Here is a 22,909-nt window from a genome sequence, read left to right as displayed (position 1 = left end):
CACACACACACACACACACACACACACACAGACATTGAAATACATTTCCTCTGGATGCAGAAAGGTGTTTTGTTCCCCTGGTGTGAGCGGGCAAGACAAACAAACGCTGGGATGCTCATGTTTGGTCCTCACGCTGGCTCGGGAGTCACTGCGGGCCTTGACCTTGGCCGGCAGTCCAGAGCTGGGCCAATCTCTCTCTGCCTCAGTTTCTCCATCTGCCCTGGAACCTCTTCCAGAGGGTCTGAGTTGTAGAAAGTGCCAGGCAGCATCTGACTCAGCAGACCCTCAAGAAATGTTAAAAATTAGTATTATTCTGGTCAGAATAGTTTCGATGGTATTTAAGACAGCCAAGTAATATTTAGGAGCGCTTATCTACTGGAATTATTAATCATTTTTTCCAGGATATTTGTCTAACATGAGGCCCTTCACATGTCTTACAATGGCTTGTGTCTTGAAATTTTTAAAAATTAAGACTGCTTTCAGCACATCCCATGTGCCCCAGGGTTTTAAGTGCTTCTCCTCCACCAGCGAGGCCCTAGGCCAGCCCGCTCGGATGGCCGCGGCGTCGAGGTTCACCCTCCATCTGAGGAATGGACAGACTGCTGGTTCTCCGCTGTTCCCAGGGCCGTGAGATCCTCCTCAGGGCCTCCTTGTTCCCGCGGGGTTGACTCCCTTCCTGCTCTCCTGGATGCACCCTCGGTCTCGCTGACTGCTGGCAGTGCTCAGTTGATAATTCCGTACCTTCATGCATATTGAACCTTTTCGAGGCAGCTCACGCCACAAGTCCATCAGGCGAGTCTCGGGGAGACCTCGTTCGATGCAGGGACTTGGCTGGGAGCCTAGGGGTTGTGAAGGGAGACCACACCCAGGTTCCCTGTGGGGTGAGGGATGCACGGGGGCCGGGGCAGGTGGGCAAGGCGGGACCTTGCCCTCCCAGCAACTGTCACCACGGGCCACAGCTGGAGACTCCCAGACATGCCTGCGCGTGGGGATACGTTCTCACAGCGCAGATAAAATCGCTGGACTTGGTACCGAGGCTTTTGTGTCTTCTACCGTTTCCAGGAATGCCTACAACTTCCGCCGTCTGAGATGACCCACAGGGATGCCCTGGGCAGCACGTCCTGCGTGGCATCTCTCAGACCCTCAAGGATGGCCCCTGCTTCACGTCCCGGCAGAACCAAGAACCCCTTCCTACAAGAAGGGTGCGCTGTCCTCAGCCAAGACGTGTCCCCTCTCACACCTTGGCGACATCTTTGTTGGACCAGGCCCCTCATCCCGTAAGTGGACGGCTGGCTCTCCCTTCTCACTGGGCAGCCTGGTGCACAGCAGCCCCCCGGGACTCGAGCCAACCGCCCCCCTGGAGGGCTCCCTACACTACCCTTGGATCTTCGCACTCAGCTGGTCTGGGGTGGGGCCCCGTGGTGGTGATGGTCCAGGCCGTGCTCTGAGAACCACTGACTCTCGAAAACCAGCTTTTAACGGCTTTCCACACTTGTGAGTGTTTTTATAGAAGCTTTTTGATGCCCTGGTTTCCCCAGCTAAAACCAGGGGTAATCCCACCAACCGCCAGCTTGGACCTAATCCGAGAATATCAGGTTAACACAGCCTTGCATACAGGAGCAGAGGACTGATCTCGGGAAAAGCGCTTCCTGAAAACTTGAAGACACGTTCAAGTTGCTACACCTGACGGTACACCTGCCTCGCAGGAGGCACCCGAGGCTCCCCTTCCCGACAAGCTGCTTTTCCACGAGGCGTGTGTGTGTGTGTGTGTGTGTATGTGCGTGTGTGTATGTGCGTGTGTGTGTGGCGGGAGAGTGTATGTCTGTGTCTGTGTGTGTTTGTGTGGGTGTCTATGTTGGGAGAGTGTATGTCTGTGTCTGTGTGTTTCTGTCTATGTCGGGAGAGTGTGTGCCTATGTCTGTGTGTGTCTGTGTATGTGTGTGTGTCGGGAGAGTGTGTGTCTCTGTGTGTGTGTGGGGAGAGTGTGCGTGTGTGTATGTCGGGAGAGTGTGTGTCTGTGTCTGTGTGTGTCTGTGTGTGTGTGTCGGGAGAGTGTGTGTCTATGTCTGTGTGTGTGTGTGTGTGTGTGTGTGTGTGTGTACAGTGGTGTGCTCCCTGAAGAAGCGTGGGTGCGCTGTCTCATCAGAGGCCTCGCTGGGGACCTCACTGAACTGCTGCGCTAGTGGTAAAGAACCCGCCTGCCAGGTGTAGGAGATGCCAGAGACTCGGGTTCGACCCCTGGGTGGAGAAAAGCCCCTGGAGAAGGAAATGGCAGCCACTCCAGTCTTCTTGCCCGGAGAATCCCACGGACAGAGCAGCCTGGCGGGCGGCAGTACGCGGGGTTGCAGAGTGGGACGCAACTGACCGATGGACACACACACAGCATCCCCAGTGCACGCCGGGTCCGAGGCAGACATGCCACAAACCATCGTGGGGGCTCGGCTCCTGCAGAGATGCTCTTCAAGGGGTGACAGTGAGCAGCGACATTTCGGGAGCCTGACGGAGCATCTCCACCATCTCTGGGAACCCTTCCTCCTGGGTCTCCCCCTAGCCCTGCAGGCAAATGCTGCGCGGCTGGCCTTCACCAGCACCTCCCTCTGCAGGGAGACCCACTGGGGCCAGCCAAGGCCATGTCTTCTGTGCACACCTCCCTGAACGTGTACCCTGCACTCTCCCCAACAGGCTCAGTGAGCGCACGCCTGAACCCCCGAATACAGCTGCCCCCTGGAGCACGCCCAGCCCCCAGACCCTGGTCACACGACCTGCACACCCAGAGGCCACAGCCTGGCCAGCCGCATGGAGCCAGCTTCCGCCCAGCTCTCCTCATCTGCAGGGAACACGTCTCCGCCCAGAACCTGGTCCGATCTCCTCTTTTGATCCCTTAATCTCAGCAGGGCCCATTTCCTCAGAGAGGCCCCCGAGCTCTTTCCTCCTGCGGCTTTGTCCCACTTCTCCTCGTGCTGCTTATTGGAAAGCGCGTCGTTGGCTCGCTCACCGCTTTTCAGGCCGGGCCCTGCTCACCCCCCAACAGGCCTGAGCACAGGCCGCACTCAGAGGCCCTCTGGTCGGGACTGCGTCGGGCAGGGAAGTGCGGCCGCTTAACACAGGAAGAGGATTCACTTCTCGGTCAGAGTGCTCTGTTTTGCAGACTTCCCGAGATGCCAGCTCCCTGATTTATACTGTTTGGCCTTGGTGATGGGTCCCCTTGGTGAGAATTTCTTTCCACGCAGGTCTCGAATCCAGCAATTCTCCACGGAACTTTCATGTCTGACCCCGAGAGTCCAGTGAGCGTCCCTGACTCCTCCATCAGCTTCCAGCCGTGGACAGCAATAGGAATTTGGAGGAACACTCAGGCCCGTGTAGTGCAGCTTCCAGCGCCAGCGTCTTAAGGATGAGTCCTCCCCACCCAGGGCCTACGGCAGTCGCCAGGGGTGGAGCTGAGGCCCTGTGCCGTGCGGAGACCTTCCCGTCCTGTCATCACTGACGCTCTGAGGCCCGGCTTCCTCCTGGGGCCTCAGTTCTAAGTGCAGACAGGGCCTGACACCTCAGCCCCGGTGCAGGGGCTAACCCAGAGCCCCGGGCCCCTTTCTGGCTCAGATGCCCCGCGGTGGCCTCTATGTCACTCCTGCTTGAATGGTGTCCTGCGTGCGGGCCCCAGCACCCGCTTCCCTGCCCTGGAGGTCAGCACTGTGTCCACAATCAGCTGATGTAGCCTCTTACCTAGTGTGTGTCTGGAAGCCCCCGGCCTCCGTCCGAACTAGAGGACCTTCGCCTGCACTTTCCCCCGTGCTCCACGCTCACCCTGAGTCCTGGGCACTCTGTATCATGTGCTCTGCTTTTGCCGTTGTTCAGTTACTCAGTCGTGTCCGACTCTGCGACCCCATGCCAGGACCACAGCACGCCAGGCTTCCCTGTCCTTCACCATCTCCAGGAGCTTGCTCAAATCCATGTCCATTGAGTCGGTGATGCCATCCAACCATCTCATCCTCTGTCGTCCCCTTCTCCTCCTGCCTTCAGTCTTTCCCAGCATCAGGGTCTTTTCCAATGAGTCAGCTCTTCGCATCAGGTGGCCAAAGTATTGGAGGTTCAGTTTCAGCATCAGTCCTTCCAATGAATATTCAGTTGATTTCCTTTAGGATGCACTCTGGTTTATAGCCTCTGTTCACGCACCTGCTCCTCAGAGTTGCTCCAAAGCACCAGGCACGCTGCCAGGCACCCAGACCGCATATAAATACTGGTTCTTAAATTAAAGAGTAACTTTCAATATTTTTTCATCAACGGCCGGGCGTGCTGGCTGGCTGCAGCTCCTGCCCTCCCCAGAGGCCAGTTCATCCTTCAGGAGTGAGGAAGCTCCTCCTGCAGCATAGGGGTGGAAGGGTGGTCATCAGGGGACAAAAATGAGGGGGCACTTCAATGGCCTTTAAGAGCCAGTGACGCCCCTGGAGCTGTAGAGGGCTGTGGGCAGAGGTGGGATTGCGGTTCCTCGACTGTCCCCCAATGCGTGCAGGCCTCCTCCCCTGGAAGCGGGCTGTGACAACGGTACCAGCAGCAGCTGTGATCTGCCAGCTCAGGCCAGACAGGTGCCAGGTACCTCAGGGGGGTCCCGACGTCAATGACAGCAGCTGACCCGGGGTGCAGCGGGTCCACCTCAAAGCCGGGGCACCCGGGCGGGAACCACACGGTGTCCGCAAGTCCGGACGCCACCCATCTGTTCGTCCGCACACACTCCTCACTTATCAAAGCACCCTGGGTACCCTTTTCACCATCAAGTTTTGTTTTTATATTTGCATGTTTCAAAGGACATTTTTAGGTTTTATAATGTAGTTACATAAATGAACTTTTTTTTTAACCTTGCCTGTCATTCAATCTTCATGTATTTTTAAAATTGAAAATAAAAAATAAGACAAACAAATCCTCTAGCACTTGGCACGGGAGCCGGACCCCAAGACCGGCCCCAGGAAACCCCTCTCGGCCACTTCTCCCCATCAGGAGTCCTCCCACCTGCGACAGGTCGGAGCAGAGCCTGGGCGGAGCCTCGGAGCCTGGGCGGAGCCTCAGAGCCTGGCTGCCTGTCCTCACAGGAGTCTGAGTCTCCGAGAAGCCGTGTGGATGCCCAGACCTCCAGCTCCCAGGGGGTGGCAGATAGCACCGCTGCCCTTGGGCGCTGTGGAAGCAGGGAAGCCTCCACAGAGGGTGGGGGGTTCCTGACTGCAGGGTGGACGTGGCGGGGCAGCAGGTTCCTCTCAGTGGTGGGGTGGTCAGGGATGAGGCACGGAGGCTGAGGGCAGTAGATAGCACAGCCTTTGGCTTGAGGCCCGCCAGTGTCCTCAGTTTTGCCTTCTGTACAATGGGGCCATGAAATGCCCAGCCTGACCCATCTACTGTTTGTACAGTGCTTGCCATTTGTGTTGGCACAAATGCTATGCGAGCAAGTGTTAAGTAAGGAAATGTCCTGAAATTCCAAGCCAAGTGAAGCCAAGCCCTGGCGAGCAGCAAGAGAGTGACCAGGAAAGGCCTCCTTAGGTGATAAAAGGAAGGGCTGCCCACTCCATCCTGCCCTGGGCAACGGTTTCTTTCTTCGCCTCTTACAACCCTGCCGGAAAGAGCAGGATGTCCTGAGACACACGGACTCCTGCAGGAGCAGAGCCATCCAGCCCCGGGCCAGTGGGAGAGGCTGGCCTTGGCCCAAGGGTGGCCTCCTGGCGGGTGGCCCTTACCTCACCTGGCCTCCTCCCCACCGCTGCCCGGTGGACACCCTGAGCGGGAAACTGGCCCTTGAGGGGAGCCACCTGAGTCCAGGTCACACGACTGCTCTTCTGGGGGCTCTACTGCCAGGGGAAGACGGGCCAGCCTACTAAGTTCAAAGTTCGCCGCTTTCTTCCCCTCTCTGGTGGCTTAGAAAAGGAAGCCCAATTAATAGCTGTCTTGGCGACAGTGAACACTTAAAGCAAAGACACAATTGACTTCTGGCCAGAAACTGGTTTTCATTAGTAACTAAATAACAGAAACACAGCCAAGCCAGTAAAAACCTCTCTGGTGTCTCATACTCGGGGCTGGGGCGGGGGTGGAGGTTGGCACAGGAGGGGATGGGAGGGAAGGAAAGGGAGAAAAGAGGCTTTTCCGGAACGGGTACAACGCTCACTTTCTGGGTAAACATCTCTATGGAAGGGCGGTGTTTTCTCAACTTTGGCTAAACGTTAATCCCCTGGGGAGTTTAAAAGCCTCTAGTTGACCAGGTCATACCCCCAGGCCAGTGTATGCAGTTGTTTTTTTCCCCTAAAGTCAGCAAGCCAAACACTAAAAGTTACACATGGTTGTAAAAGCCCTACTGGAGTTGTCCAGGACAGGGGGTGGTCAAACCCCTGCAAGAGACCAGAGAGTAAACGTTTCTGACTTTGCCATATCGTCTTGGTCGTAGCAGCTCAACTCGGCCAGCATGGCGTGAGAGTGGTCATGGATGACAGAGGTGGAAACACGTGAGCACGGCCGTGTTCCAATAAAACTTTATTTACAGGCACGAACAGCGGGCCGGAGCCTGCCCAACCCTCACCCAGAGGAGACGGGGAGGGGCTCTGCCAAACCTCCCCTGAACATCGTCAAACAGGTTTCCACCTCCCAACACGGGACCCTGCCCTTCGGAAGCCCATTCGGGAAAGCCACGTCAGAACACCCAGCATCGGGAGCCCTGCCAGACGATGGGGCCAGAGGGGGTGCCTGGGGCTCGCCCTACTCCTCCCTCTACTTTTGTGTACGTTAGAATGTTTTCCAAGAGGAAACATTTAGAAGAAGAAATTTTTTTTAAAAAGAGAGAGAAAAGTTCTCTCGTTAGAAACCACAAGCTGAACCTGGGGGCTGCTGAACCTGGAGGCCGTCTGAGGCCCGTGGGACGCGGCGCAGGAGCCCGGGGCGGGTGGGGCGGGTACTCACGACCAGTAGAGCAGCATCAGCAGGAAGGGGCAGATGATGAGCGCCTGCAGCACCTGCCAGTCGCGGCACAGGGCGGCCAGCCCGGGCATGAGGAACTGCCCTGCCGTGGTCACGAAGCTCGCCACCATCGTGATCATGAACCGCTTCCCCGGGGGGCACAGCTCTATTCCTGGAACACAGAAGGGGCGAGAGAGCCGTGAGCGCCCGGCCCACCTGCTCCCCTTCCAGCCGAGACGCTCCTTTCTAACAGCTGGATGAGCTTGGGGCCCCAGTGTGAAGGGTCGCAGGGCCGGTCTCGGCAGAAGAACGTAGGGATGGGGAGCTGCTGGCCCCAGGACACGCTGCTTCGGACAAAGCCCGAGGTGACATCACTCCCAGCCCCCAGGCCCTCTGCTGCCCCTCCTCTGCCTCTGCCCTGCACCCTCCCCACCTCCGCTCAGGGCGCAGGAAGTCCTCCAGACCCCCGCCTCACCACCCACCATGTGTCCCAGTTCCCCCTGGACCCTGAGTTCCAGGCAACCCGCTCATACGTGAGCCCAAGTCAGATCAGCGCACTGGCCTTTCTTCTGAACCAGACAGGAAGCAAACCAAGAAGCAGACTGGATCTCCTAGGGCAGAACTCACTGAAGCCCCCCGGCCCGCCTCCACGGCCCTGGGCTTCCCACGCAGCCCTCTCAGATGACGCCTCTGCCAGCAGGGGCAGGTCTAATTCACCTTTGAAGCTCCAAAAACACAGTGCCTGCCTTCAATAAATGTCAAGGACATCATGGTCCCTCCTGTTTACAAGAATCTATGCTCTTAATCAGAGAAGGCAATGGCACCCCACTCCAGTACTCTTGCCTGGAAAATCCTGTGGACGGAGGAGCCTGGTAGACTACAGTCCATGGGGTCACTAAAAGTCGGACACGACTGAGTGACTTCACTTTCACTTTTCCCATTCATGCACTGGAGAAGGAAATGGCAACCCACTCCAGTGTTCTTGCCTGGAGAATCCCAGGGACAGGGGAGCCTGGTGGGCTGCCGTCTATGGAGTCGCACAGAGTCGGACACGACTGAAGCGACTTAGCAGCAGCAACATGCTCTTAATCTGACCTTGAGTAAAGAAGATGGTCCCCAAACCTGACAACCGGTGTCCACCGCTGCATGAGCTCCTGTAGGAAAGGTCCCCAATACCAGAACACGATGCTCCCCCCATAGAGCATGAGGTCCGTTTGCTATTCTCCTTCAACAATTTGCAGGATTCCCTAAAGTTTGCTTTTTTTTTTTTAAAGTGTAGTTAAAATGAATTTTTTAAAAAGCTGAAGAAAGACCCTCAGGAGATACTCCTTCTCATGCCTCTGTACCCAGAGACGGTAGGTCAGTGGCTACAGACCACCTGCCAGTTGTCCGGAGGTCAGAGCGGAGGTAAAAAGGCAGCAAGAAGGGAAGCAGATGAGGGGGGAACAGGCGAATCACATTTGATCACAAGGATGGGATTGGCACTAACAAGGGTCACGCGCTATGCTAGCCAACACCTCCACCAGCTCACACACAGAATCAAGAACGAGTCATCAGGGCCTCCATCTCCGCGCTGCCGCAGACAAACAGGTCACCCTCACAGCTGTCCGTGGGTGAGAGAGAAACCCGGCCTGGCTGATAAACAACTGTTGCCATTTAATGAAGAAAACGGGACCAAACAGCCCTCTCCTGGCCATTTACTGTGATGCAGTTCCTTTCCGTGCCCGGGTCAGGTTCAGTAAAGGATTACTTCCTAGCGTGGCTTGGGTATTCACCCCAGATCTGGCATTTCTGCACTTAAAAATAAGAAAGAGATCGGGGTCTTTTAGAAAAGACTGACAGTGGCAAGTTCTAGTTTTCACGTATTAAGCAGGAGCAGAGGATGTGTTGCTATGGAAACCAGAACTCAGCATCAGCCAGGGCAAGTGTGATGCTCTGAGGCTTGGCACTGGCTAGGACCGGATGAGAAAATCGAGCACCCGGCCACCCGGGTAACCTATAAACAAAACCAGAGAGGTAACCACGGCTTCACGTCCTGGGGCCCTGCACACGTCTGGCCGTTTTCCACTTCCCTGCCTGGCTCTTTAATTTCGCGATGCAGGAAGAAAACGTGCAGTTGCCGTGGTTCCCCCGGATCCCTTGGGGACGTCTGATCCCATATATCCATCTACATCACGTGCTGACACGCCGAGGGGCACAGGTAACGCCCCGAACCTGGGTCGAGGTTTGTAGATGACAAAGGCGCTTCGCCCCTCGACATGCGTGATTCCACAACCTGACTCCGCCCTCTCCCCTCGCTGTGGCGGTGCGTCTATTAGGGTTACACTGCCAGGGTGCGCCTTCTAGAGGGTCTCTCCTTGCTCTCCCTGAGTGGCCCAAGCGAGTCTCTAACTCCTGGCTACCTGGGCCGGAAGCAGCAGCGCCACCTGGGAGCTCGTTAGAGAGACAGAGCCTCGGGCTCCGCCCAGACCCGCAGGATCACCTCTGCGTTTTAACGAGATCCCCAGATGCCTCGTGGAGAAGCGCTGGCTCCCTGTTTCCCCCAAACCGTTAAGCATCACCCCCAGCAGGAGAAATGTTTTTGCCTCCCAGACACACATCTACGAGAGCTGAATAAGTAACATCCTTTCCGGACCTCTCCAGGGCTGCTGTTTTGCTGGGAATGCTAGCAGAGGTTTTACTTTCTCTCTGGTAGCAAAACGTAGAGCATTCCAGCAGATTCATGGTATTTTAGCCTTCCTGCTGGGGCAGTGGAAAAACACAGCCATCTGACATAAGGACGCAGATCACACCTGCAGACAACGACCTTTCTGCCTTGACTCCCCAGGACTTCCTTCCAAACTGCCTGAAAGCAACTATGCTCTGAGGGGTGGCTGTAAAGATGTTTGGAAAAAAAAAAAAAAGCCATTATCAAAGAACCACAGGCACTTCGGGTTTGCCATTAATCACATGTTCCTTTTGGACGACGAGAAATCAGCTTTTCTGAGGTGAGGAGCAGAAGGAGAACTGCAGAGCATGAGTCCCGAGTCCCCGCGGCCAGTGGCGGGTGGGGACTTCAGGTGGACGGTTCTCCTGAGAGAGGCCTGGCCCAGGGCTGCACAGGGGCACTCCTGACCCTCATTCTCTCTTAAATATACTGTAAATAGACTTCCTCTGCACTTGCTGCAGGAAGGCGGGGGGGGGGGGGTCAACGTTTTCTTGAGACCACGCAGCGTTCCCGGCTTCTCTGAAATCAATCTCCGGGGTTTTTCCGGGCGGGAGCCGGCAGTAATGCAGGAGTGCGCCTGCACAGGAGGAGGAGGAAGTGGGCCCAGCCAGGGAGGCAGGGCCCCATACAGCCCAAGGCGGGTGCGAAGTCGCCCGGCCTCTCTATGCTACCCCCTCCTGGCCCACGAAGCCGGTGATATCCGTCAGCTGCACAGTGACACACGTCTAAGTGCCGCACCAGACTGTCGTCCCTGCAGACCACAGGCTCACGCCGGGCGCGGAACGAGAAGTCCAGCAAAGCACAGGGCACCGTGGATCGCTCAGCCGTCCCCACGGAGGGGCGTGCCTGCCAAGGGCCACCGGGCCTGGTGCAGCTGCTCAGAGGCCAGGCGTGCAGACGCGCGTCCTCCACCCTGAGCCTGCGCCCCGTCCCCCCAGCCGCTTCTGTCACCAGCCCAGCAGCTCAGGAGCTGCTGGAGAGAGACCACCCTAGGAGGGGGACGGCGGCCCCGGGGAGCAGGCCCCGTACCGGCCTGGGCCCCCCCACCGCCGCCTGGGGATTCTGCTGCTCCCCTGGACCTGGGCTCCTCCTCCGGTCCCCACCGAGGGGGCTGGCTCCCTGGCTGCTGCCACCCGACACCTGCGGGCCCCTCTCCTCTCCCTTGCTTCCTGTTGCTCACCACGCTGGCTGGGAAGGGGACACTCCACTCACTAATTACCATCCCGGCTGAGGACACGGGGCCCGCAGAGCCGCCGAAGACAGACCTGCCACATGTCATTGTGGAATTCCTTATTATAGCAAGAGCGTCTGAAATCGCCAGTCATAGGGACTCAAATAGCACTCGAGGGCGTGAGCGCAGAAGGCTGCGATTATCTTCCCTGCCCCCGGAAAACTTCCTTTTCCTCTCAATTTAGGACCTGCCAACCCAGTGGAATGGTTAAAACTGCCTCCATTTGGAGGAAAAGAAAATAAAAAAATATAGAAACATCAATATTTCCTACAAATCACGTTCCAGTGTCTGCCAGACACGCTGACGCAGACGTTTAATGCTCAGATGCAGAAGAACCACACGCTCACCCGCCAGGCCGCCCGCGGGTCTGCAGCGCTGGGCTGAGGCCCGCCCCCCTCCCTGGGGCTGAGCGCGACGGTGGCATTTTTGACACGTTAAACTCGCTCATCAGCTCAACCCGCTGATGTAGGCACTGCGTTTGTTTTGTTTTTCAGAAGAACACCTGGTTTGTCAATTTTATGGTGTCCAGCACAGTATCTTACAGACACTGTTGTTTAAAAGATATTAATTCAGTAAGTTATTTTTATCAAGCCACAAAATTGTCAGTCAGTACACAATTATTTGTTCCTTAAATTCAATTAAGTGTTCGCTATTTGGACTCTCATCAAATATTCAATGACAAGCAACATGACACTAAGTTATAACACACATTCCTACTGTAATACTACGAATGAAGTTTATTTAAACCCTCTTAGTGTATATTGGGTCCTAGTGTAAGTGGGCTTCCCAGCTGGTGCTAGTGATAAAGAACCCGCCTGCCAACGCAGGAGATTCAAGAGATGCAGGTTCGATCCCTGGATCAGGAAGATCCGCTGGAGAAAGAAATGGCAACCCACTCCAGCATTCTTGCCTGGGAAGTTCCATGGACAGAGGAGCCTGGAGGGCTACAGTTCATGGGGTCACAAAGAGTCATATATGTGACTCAGCATGTACTAGTAAAAGTGCTGTTTTTAATATTCATTTTTCTACCCCTGGGTTGGGAAGATCTGCTGGAGAAGGGATAAGCTTCCCACTCCAGTATTCTTGGGCTTCCCTGGTGGCTCAGCTGGTAAAGAATCCGCCTGCAATGCAGGAGGCCTGGGATTGATCCCTGGGTTGGGAAGATCCCCTGGAGAAGGGAAAGGCCACCCACTCCACTATTCTGGCCTGGAGAATCCCATGGACTGGAGAGTCCAAGAGGATGAAAGAGCGGGACACGACTGAGCGACTTTCACCTTACGCAGAGGACCCTAAAGCCAGGGTGATGAAGTGGCCTGTCCAAGATCACACTGCTAAGGAGGGAACAAAGTAGGGATTGAAGCCCAGTGCCCCCGCCCCGTGTGTCCGCCCCTGCTCTGGGCTGCAGGAAGGCCTCCAAGCAGAGCCCCTGGCGGCTATGGCCTCTCGGCGGGACCCGCCGGGATCTCAGCTCCTGGGGCCGGGGCCACCTGAAGATGCCCACGGCCCTTGCCCAGAGCCTGGGACAGAGCCGGCACGGGGCTCGGGTGTCTGTCTGTTGGGTGAAGATGGCACGGCGGGCTCTTCCTGGCGGGTCCAGGGGCGATGCCTGCGCTCCCCATGCCTTAGAGCCCCGCGATGGAGCCCGTCAGGGTCATGGGGGCTGAGACGCATCAGTAAACCTGCAGAAGCCCGGCTCACACGGGATCTCAGGTGGCTCACGGAACCACACGCTGATCACAGGTGGGGAAGACACCGCCACAGAGCCCAGTGTCCCTCCCAGATGGTGGATTCTTTCCACCACCTTCTGCTCCTTTAAATGAACATTACAATTACTCAAAAGGAGGAAGAAGGATTTAAGTGTTCGCTAGAGTTTCTGCTCAGGGAACGCTTCTGTTTAAAACCAGTGGCTGATGATCAGCAGTACACACTTAAGCATTTCAATTAATACCGTTCCACCAGTTATTTAATAAGAGGAGAAAAAGCCAAGAAGAGAAGTGACTTGAAACATCAGAACGGGCTCAAGTCCATTGAAATCCTGGCATTTCGGGTCTGCTGAGTGTTTTCAAGCTGAGTGAAGGAGCAGAAACAGACTGAGCGATTTTCACGTCCAGAACAGAGTTTAGGAAGTTGGGGAGACAGGTTTCCAGCTGCCGGTTCCAAAGTGACATCCTCAATGCTCATGTTGTTTGCTACCATCCATTCCATGGGTCGAAGCCACACTTATGGACCAATCATGTTTCCATAATTAGACGAGACCTCCAAGCAAACACAGGCCCCAGAGGCATCAGATTTGGAACCTCAGAGGAATGTGGCCAAAGAGACGGGTCCTAAGTTAATACATCCAACCCTGCGCCACATCAGCGGCACACAGCTCCCCGGGAGGATCACCCAGCTCTTATTTCTCTTCATCGGCTTTGTCGGCCTTGTTCCTTTACGAGCTTGACAAGCAATCAGGAAATTAGGGGGTTGGGTTTACGGTAAAGATATCTCAACCTGAGGTCACAGTATCATTACTGTATGATACGTGGTAACAACGCATGTCCTCTACTCTTTGGCATCATTTTCCTAAATAGGGAGGAACTCTTAGCAAGGTAGTCTTTCTAAACAAGGTCTTCCTTTTTTATTTTTCTCTTCTTCTTACCTTCCCATTTCTCTTATGTCTACATTTTTAAAACAATTTTTTAATGTAGACCATTTTGAAAGTCTTTATTGAATTTATTGAATATATTTAATATTCAGCATTGTGTTTCTAACATGTTCCCAGATGATGCAGGTGCTGCTGACTCAGGGACCGCACTCGGAAACCCAGCGTTCTGAACACTGGAGGGAGAGGGTTACACGTCTTAACCCTGAGATTAAGTAAGGTCCCCTTTGCAGCACTTTGCTGGGAGAAATATCAACAACCTCAGATATGCAAATGATACCACTCTAATGGCAGAAAGCAAAGAACAACTAAGGACCCTCTTGATAAGCGAGAAAGAGGAGAGTGAAAAAGCTGGCTTGAAACTCAGGATTCAAAAAACTAAGATCATGGCATCCAGTCCCATCACTTCATGGCAAATACATGGGGAAAAAGTGAAAACAGAGACAGATTTTCTTTTCTTGGACTCCAAAATCACTGCAGATGGTGACTGCAGCCACAAAATTAAAAGACACTTACTTCTTGGAAGGAAAGCTATGACAAACCTGGAGAGCACAGTAAAAAGCAGAGACATCACTTTGCCGACAAAGGTCTGTATAGTTATTTAAAGCTATGGTTTTTCTAGTAGTCATGTACAGATGTGAGAGTTGGATCATAAACTCGAAGAATTGATGCTCTTGAATTGTGATGCTGGAGAAGACTCTTGAGAGTCCCTTGGACTGCAAGGAGATCAAACCAGTCAATCCTAAAGGAAATCAGTCCTGAATATTCATTGAAGTGACTGATGCTGAAGCTCCAATACTTTGGCCACCTGATGCAAAGAGCTGACTCACTAGAAAAGGCCGCAAGCTAGGAAAGATTGAGGGCAGCAGGAGAAGGGGACGACAGAGGATGAGACTAGATAGCATCACTGGCTCAATGAATATGAGTTTGAGCAAACTCCAGGAGATGGTGAAGGACAGGGAATCCTGGTGTGCTGCAAGCCATGGGGTTGCAAAGAGTTGGATACAACTTAGTGACTGAACAATAACAAACAACAAAACTGCAGCACTGGTATATTGAAAATAACACAGATCAAGGCTGCACACAGCTTACAGCACCAGTTGGCCTGCAGGCCTTGGGGAGACGGGATGCTTGCTTGTTCCCATCACCATACATGTGATTTTCTTCCCATTGAAGGAGAGAGTTCTCCCAGTGTCCCAAGGGCAAGGCAGGCAGAGGCATAAAAGACCTGGAGTTGCAAAGTTCAACTGTCAGCCTATTTCAGATGAAAGGAAGCTCAGAGAACACCCACCAGGGCGGGTGGAGTCGAATGCCAGGCAGGTGAGAAACCTGCCTGGTGTGAGGGTGGGCCTGTGGCAAATAGCAGCTTGTCCGCTCTGTTCAAAGGCCTTTAAATTCAATTAGGAAACAAACCTCTGTCTGGGTCACTGGGAACGCAGCTGGGCTGGGTCTGCTGCATGCTGCCGGCCGGCTGCCGTCATTCACGGGGAAAGTCAGGTCGCAGAGGTCGTGGGAGCAACCAGCCCACGCCCCTCTGGCCCCTCTTCACGTCCAGCACTGCATCCGGCACTGAGCAGATGCTCAGCAAACGCTGAGATAAAACCACAAAAGGAAGGAGGCGCGCATTTCCACACGAGCCCACGACCTGGTACACCAGGGCCTGCAGCATCTACTGAGCCCCTTCCCACGTGGGCAGGAGGGTCCTATTATGCAAGGACCCCCAACCACAGAGGAGCTGGCAGCCTACTAATCACAGCTGCCCCCTAGCCACCCCACGGCTCCCAGCAGGCATCTGCTACCCGAGGCAGCGCCTTCAGGGGCTGCGGCCAGGATGTGGAGGGCAGCGTTCACCGCCAACCCAGGCCTGCCCCGCCAGCACGACTGCAGAGGGGCCAGAAGGCTCGTGGGACAGAGTGTCCAGTCACCCCAAGGTGCCAGGAGAGCTGTGTGGCCCTCATTCCCACCATGACGAAAACCCAAGTCAGCCTCCTCCAAGCGGGGTTCGTGTCCTTTAACGCTCCTGCCCCGATTTTATGAAAACGAAACCAGCCTTCCTTCCCCTGCCCTCCCCTCCCCAACGTGTGGACCAGGCCCCTGATGGGGAGATGCTGACCATCACTCACCAGGTGCACCAGCTTCCCAAGCCCCAGCCCTGGTCCCTTGGGGCCAAGTCTCAGCTTTCCAGCTCAGGACCTTAGGAGACACCCGCCCCAAGGCCAGCCTCCGTCTGCAGGCCTGAGATTACACAGGCCTGAATCTGTGAGTCCATCTGCCGGCTGCTCCTTCCCCACGGGAACAGCGTTGTCCAGGACAGGCGGCGGTGGGAGGAACAAGCGAGGACATGTGTGGACTCTCCACCCTCCAGAGCCCAGGCTGGTGGCCTGGAGCTGGGTATCCAACACGCTTATGCTAGCGGTGCGAGGGAGCAGGATGCGCTGGCAGGCCGGGTGACCAAGGTTCCCAGTGCCCTCCCCAGCGCCCGGCGCAGCGCCTCCAAGTAACAGCGCCTCCAAATAACAGCGCCTCGGGACGCGGCCCAACAGCCCTGGGGTGGCGGGGGCCACTCCCAAAACGACCCTTTAGTTCCAGGTAACTGCGAAACAAGCTGAGCTGTGGAAAAGCTTCTACCTCTTGTGAAAGTTGGGGACTTTCCAAAGAACACCAACTTCTCAAGAGCCGAGAATTCTACCTGCAGCATGAGGAAGGGCCTTTCTAAGCGATCCATTGTTTAAAGGTGAGGAAGGTCTCCCAGGGCCCACGTGAGAAGGGAAGAGACACCTCTCACAGCAGATGCAGGCCTCGTGGACACAGACGGGCCTCGGGGAAAGGACGGCCCCAGGGTGGGAGGGTGGGAGAGGTCCTGGGGGCCTGTCTGTGGGTTTGATGGGATCCATCTGGAAGGGACACATTTAGTATTTTTAAAGGGAGCGGGGAGGCACTGTAGATTCTACGCAATATTTTTTTTAAGCTTACTAAAAGGTTTTGTTTCTCTTTTGGCGGCACTGGGTCTTCGCTGCTGCACCTGGGCTTTCTCCAGCGGCGGAGCACGGGGGCTCCCCTCTAGCTGCGGTGCGAGGGTTCTCGTTGTGGAGCACGAGCTCGGGGCGGGGCCCTCGGGCTTCAGCAGCTCCAGGCTAGGTGCTCCGCAGTGGGTGGGGGTCTTCCCAGCTCGGGGATCGAACCCATCTCCCCTGCATTGCAAGGTGGATTCTTAACCACTGGACCACCAGGGAAGCCTGACTCTCAGCAATCCTACTTAACAGAGCAGCGTCTTCAGACCATGTTCCTTCTTCAAGGACAACAGTGAACGGCTGGGAGCCCCATCTTTCACACTCTCTGTGAGCACAGGGCTTCTCATCACACACACACACACACACACACACACACACACACCCCTCTGACCATTTCATACCCTTCAAAACAGCCTGCTGTGCAGTCAGGGGTCATACGGTGCCTGCGAGTTCCAGCACTTTGTAAAGAGAGAGACCCCATGTCGAGGCCCCAGGCAGGCCCACCCATCCAGGTGCCTCTGTGAGCTGCAGCGGGAGGAGATTCCCAGCAAGCAGCCCTCCTCTCGGGCTGGGAGGACACATCAGGTACAGGACAGAGAGATCGAAAGTTTGGCGAAGTTCTGCCATCGAGTTACAGCTTTTTCATTTGTTTGTTTAAAAGATTTTCTTCCAAAAGCCTACTGTTTATACTGCAAGGAGATCCAACCAGTCCACCCTAAAGGAAATCAGTCCTGAATATTCATTGGAAGGACTGATGCTGAAGCTGAAACTCCAGCACTTTGAGCACCTGATGCGAAGAACTGACTTCCTGGAAAACACCCTGATGCTGGGAAAGACTGAGGGCAGGAGGAGAAGGGGACGACAGAGGATGAGATGGTGGGATGGCATCATCGATTTGATGGACATGAGTTTGAGCAAAGTCCAGGAGACAGTGAAGGACAGGGAAGCCTGATGGGCTACAGTCCATGGGTTTGCAGAGTCAGACATGACTTAGTGACTGAACAACAACAACTGTTTATACGGTGCAAGAGGCTGTTTCAAGGTGAAGCTTTGAGGGCACGCTTGAAGCTCATTTTTAATTAGACAACTGGCAGACCTCCCGGCAACATCTGGAGTTTATACAGAATGTGAGGCTTATACTCCATCTTAACGTGAGGAAAGAGTTAGGATTTCAAGGAACAGTAAGTAGGGAGAAATGAATGCCACAAATGTAGATGAAAGAAACTACGGGAGAGTAAGGTCTGCTTTAGGAAAGTCTGTTTGTGCAATTTCTCATCTCGTGTGACAGGAGCTGTTCTTCCTGATGTGTCCCCCTCCCCCGCAAAGCTTCCCATAAAGGCGGATTTATGGAAGTTGAATTCTTTTAGAAAAGTCTCCTTTTGGGCAGTAAGGGGGTTCAGAGAACGCCTCTTCCGGCACCTGTCAACTCGCACGCGTCTTCGGCTCCCAGTAACACTTACGCCACCGTGGCAACTCCTGGACCCTCCCGGGGCAGACGCAGTGGCCTGCACTGCCGCCTCTGTTCCCAACCACACGCCTGTCCTGCAAGCAAGAGCTCTTCCCATTTCACAGGGTGGCCCCAAGAGGCAGGTGGCCAAGCAGGCTCCCAGGCTTACAGCGCCTAGAACTTGAGCCCAGACCTTTATATTTTAAACAGCAGATGTGTCCTCTGAGAACAAAGCAAAGAACGCCGCCCTCCAGACACAAACTCGGATCCCATTTAGACACACTATTTTCCTATTAATCATTTCCTTCCAATAAGACTCATTCAATTTATCACCAGGATCATTAATAAGAACAGCCCTTAAAAAGCTAAACGTGTCCACGAGGGCTCCCTCCCGTGTTTGCCGAGACATAATTAAACACTCAGCAACCAGCCAACGTCTAAGGGCCCATCGCTTGTTCCTGAATTATCCATCTGCTTCCAAACAGAAAGACACTGATTGATGACCTGAGGGACTGGGCGGAGTCTGGCCTAGAGAAGAGCTAATAATTGTCGAACAACAGTGCCAACCAGTGAGCAGCTCTCACACGCATCTTATTTGGAAAAGGACAAGCGGAAGCCAGAGGCTGCAGAAGGAGAAGTCTACGTCCTACATGGACACTGAGGGTGTCACTTCCTTCAGTAAATCTTACACTTGGTTCACTAATTCCTAAGGTTGTTAAAGAGGATTTTTGCTCAGGTATAGAACACAAATTGGGCTTCCCTGGTGGCTCAGATGGTAGAGAATCTGCCCGAAATGTAGGAGATTTAGGTTCAATCCCTGGGTTGAGACGATTCCCTGGAGAAGGCCATGGCAACCCACTCCAGTATTCTTGCCTGGGAAATCCCATGGACAGAGGACCCTGGTGGGCTACAGTCCATGGGGCTGCAAAGAGTCGGACACGACTGGCACTAACTCTAAGGCTCCCTGAGAACACAAATTAGAGTGTCCAGCCCTGTCTCTGACAGCCCTGGAGGGATATTCTGGTTTCTACAGCTTTTCCTTCCAGAACTGCATGTGTCCAATACAATGACCAACTAAGACTTTTAAAATTTAATTAAAGTTAAATAAAATAAAAAATTAAGTTGTCGAGTTGGGCTAGCCACATTTCACATGTTCTATTGGACAGTGCTGATCTAGAATCTGACATCAAAGGGTCGAAATAAAGATATTTCAACATTCTCAAGAATATGTAAGTAGGAAGGATGGGGAGACAACTTAAGAGATGGTCTGTAAGTTGTGAAATATTTCAATTATACAGTGGAAAAGTATAGTAAATAGTAGAAGATACTTGTGTGCCCACACTCGGCTCGGTCAAATCTTTATGTTTACCATACTCCCCTACTTCCTGTCTTTAGTGATGATAAGAAAATACAAGAGATTCAGTGAGAGCCCCAGGGGACCCCGTCAACAAGCCCAGTGAAGGCCTTACTGAAAGTTCAAAGGAGGCCAGTGGTGGTGCCCGGCAACCACGTGGTGAGCTCCCTGGGCTCCGGACCAGATGCGCAGGTTCCTCATTCAGCGTGGCCGCCGCCTGGGCCCTGGCTCCGTTTGTGCACCTCTGCGTGCACACGTGGATGTGGGCCCTGGGGATGGGGGCCGCATCCTGCCGTCCTGCCCTGAGTAACCCGGCCATCGCAGGGTGTCCACCCCGTTCTGGACACTGAGCTGGGCACTCCCCACGGCCACGGTCACTCACTCAGACCCCCAGAGGACTGTGCAGGGACAATCTGGCTGAGACCTCTCATCTGTACACAGCCCAAGGGAAGCGCCGGCTGACCTCCCCGAGCCGTCCCCGGGGGCCAGGCCTGGACCGGGGATGCCTGTGAAATGCAGACTCTACTCGGGAGGAAGTGACCGAGGCCCCTTGCCTGCCCCCCCCCCATCTCGGCCTCCAGCACTACCCTGGAAATGGAAGCTAATCTTCCATTATCTCGTCGGCAAAGTCAACTGTTTCTCCCTCTGGGTAAACAAGTCGGGCACCATCTGAGCAGGAGAACAGGGAAGCCTGGCTGCAGCTCCTGGCAGCTCCGAGCAGGAGCGCCCCGCTCATGGGGCCAGGGGCGCTCCAAGGCCTCCGAGTCCGGAGACCCTGGCCCTCCACCGCCAGGAGGCACAGGGCTGCTCCACGGGAACCTGACCTCTTTCCAGCCCCACCTCCCCTCCGCCACCCCACCCCACTGGTCCAAGGCAGGAACCTGAGGCTCTGTCTCTCCCTCCGCCCAGCCCGCGCCCATCACTATCAACACCTCCTGGAAGACACTTCGGCCCCACTGACTCTGACCGCCAGCACACACAGCTGAAGGCCCGGGGGGCCCCGGGGCCCCTGGAGTCTCTGGAACCTTCTCCAGGTTGTGGATCATCCCCGGGGCATCCCCGCGGGCCCTGAATTATTACAGCGCCAAATATTCCTTCCTCCGCCTCCAGTTCCTCATGGCCTGGCAAACAGCCACACTTGGCATGACTTGTTTTTATCAGATTAAATTGTATCATCCCTCTTCCCATGCAGGATTGCGTTTCTGTTGGCGCAGGACAGTGAATACCCGACCAATGCTTTAAATATCACTCAGTCTGGGGAGACAGCGGAGAGACGAAGACAGATCCTCGGAGCTACGCAGAAATGAGTGCAATGTGAAAGCAGGACATTCATGCTCCGTGCGCAGTGCCCCAAACCCCCCAGTATTATAAGGGTGGGTATTTGCTCGTTACTTCTGTCTCTCAGGCTACGACCCGGGAGACAGATGTATGCTAAGCATCCTGATTCCTGGGGTACAGGAAAGAGGGGAACCACACGCCCTGGTCCCCCTTGCTGCCTGACCTCAGCACTCCACCAATTCAGAGTCCTTGCATTTCTTGGGGTACACAAAAGTCTGGGGGGTGGGGAGGACCATGCTGATATAAAATTCTGTCCACGTACTTGACAGCACCGTGACCCAGTACACAAAGGTTCACGACATAGTTGTTGTTCAGTCGCTAAGTCGCATCTGACTCTGTGATCTCATGGACTGTAACCTGCCAGACTCCTCTGTCCATGGAATTCTCCAGGCAGGAATACTGGAGTGGGTTGCCACTTCCTTCTCCAGGGGATCTTTCTGACCCAGGGATCAAACTCATGCCTCCTGCATTGGCAGGCGGATTCTTTACCACCGACCCACCTAGGAAGCCCTCATGACCAAGTACTTAACCCATATTACGGGTTGGCACTAAATTCTAATTTTTCCTTTTAAAATGCCAAGGAGTCCCCCAAATGGACTTGGTAACCCCCTAAAGTATTAAAAACTGCAGTTTCAAGGGTAGGGTTCAGGGTAACTGCTTCAGGGGAGGGTTCAGATCGCTTTAGAAGCGTGTGTACAGGGGCCTCTGAGAACTGGGACCCTGGCCTGTCCAGCCCGCTGCCTGGTTTTCTATAACCTGCCACCTATTTGTATTCAGTACATGAACTACAAATGGTTTTTACATTTTCAAAGGGCTCCAAACAATCACAGGAAGAATAGTGCTTCTTGTGTGGAATGTACGTGAAACCTGAATTTGCGAGTCAGCCAACAGCGTCTTGCTGGGGCACGGCCACGCTCGCTCACTCCCAGCCTGGCTGAGTTGTTCTCACACCAGGGCACAGACCGATGGCCTGCAGGGCCTGAAAGACAGAACTTCTGGTCCTTCACAGAAAAACCTTGCTGAGGGCTGCGAAGCTCTGACAGGTGCAGACTGGACCCCCTGGTCAATCAGGCAAGCGGGCGCCAGAGTTAGGAGATACGTGCATTTACTGTCCCTGCAGCTCGCAGTATCTTAGTTCCCTGACTAGGGATCAAACCCACCTCCCCTGCAGTGGGAGCATGGAGCCCTAACCCGTGGACCGCCAGGGACGTCCCAGAGTTAGGATATTTCCGTTTCACTTTTGTTTGTAACAGAATGACCAGTAAGATCACTTGAAGAGCAAGGTGATTTTTATTATGAGAACAGATTCCTTGGAGTTTCTCGGGTGCAGGGGGTGGGGAGGGCCCTGTACCATGGATCCCAAAGGCAATGAGCTTGTCATCCAAGGGCGTTTTAATTGTTAATGATCTTCTCTTATTGGGGCATTTAATTTGTGGTGGAAGAAAAGGATGGTGTTAAAAACCATCTCTTTCGGAACTTACAATTACGAGCCTACCTTTTCTCCACATGAGGGAACACCAGGCTGATTAGACCAGATTTCTCTTAACATTCGAGCCATCGGAATGGCTGCAAACAAAGGCCCGCTGCGGCTGAGGCCGGGCACGCAGAGCCCGGGTGTGCAGAGCCTGGATGTGCAGAGGCCGGGCGCGCAGAGCCCGGGTGCGCAGGAAAGGGAGAGCGCGGGCTGGGGGAGGCGCGGCTTCTGTGAGGCCGGCCGGGGAGAGGCGAGAATGCTCCCACCGGCCCTGCCGCCCATGGGCCTTGGTGCAGCATCATCTGGGATGCGGACACGCCTGGGGTCGGCCTCTGGGGTGGACAAAGGAGGGGGAGGAACAGTGGGAAGGGAGTAGCCGGACCGTGGCTGAGTTGTGGGGCTGGGGGGCTGGGGGCGGCAAGCTGAGGGTGTGTCTGAGGGTGTGTCCGCGGGCACGCTCAGCCTGTGCGCACAGGCAGAGGTGGACGAATAAAGGGCCCTCTGTTGCTCCCCTCCCGCCCCCAATCCCCGGCAGCCCCAGCGGCCCACCCCCTTCGCCCCTCCTCGCCTTGGCCTCGGGCCGGGCTGGGGGCCACCTAGAAGGTTTGCAGCCCCTCTTGGTCCCCCAGCCCAGCCCAGCCCACCCCACAGTGCCCACAGTAACCGGACCGGGGAGGCCACCCTTCTGTCATTTGGAACCAAAACGGTGCCCAAGGGGACTCCATGCTTCCTTGCAAAGTGGGCCAGAGACCCAGGCTCGAAGGACCTTGTCGGTCACA

General features: G+C 54.9%; 1 protein-coding gene across 6 annotated transcripts in view; it reads right to left on the bottom strand.

Moving 5' to 3' along the window:
* SLC22A23 (solute carrier family 22 member 23) overlaps positions 1-22,909 on the bottom strand; it is a 124,133-nt gene that overhangs the window by 22,900 nt on the left and 78,324 nt on the right. For all 6 annotated transcript variants that reach the window (XM_081524205.1, XM_081524202.1, XM_081524201.1 and 3 more), the window contains one exon: positions 6,928-7,096. In XM_081524205.1, the coding sequence (XP_081380331.1) occupies positions 6,928-7,096 (169 nt within the window). The remainder of the gene's footprint in view (positions 1-6,927; positions 7,097-22,909) is intronic.

The sequence above is a fragment of the Giraffa tippelskirchi genome, chromosome 8, assembly GCF_054371585.1.
Source record: "Giraffa tippelskirchi isolate mGirTip1 chromosome 8, T2T-mGirTip1v1.2.pri, whole genome shotgun sequence".
Classification (NCBI taxonomy): domain Eukaryota; kingdom Metazoa; phylum Chordata; class Mammalia; order Artiodactyla; family Giraffidae; genus Giraffa; species Giraffa tippelskirchi.
This window is presented reverse-complemented; position numbering and strand designations above follow the sequence as displayed.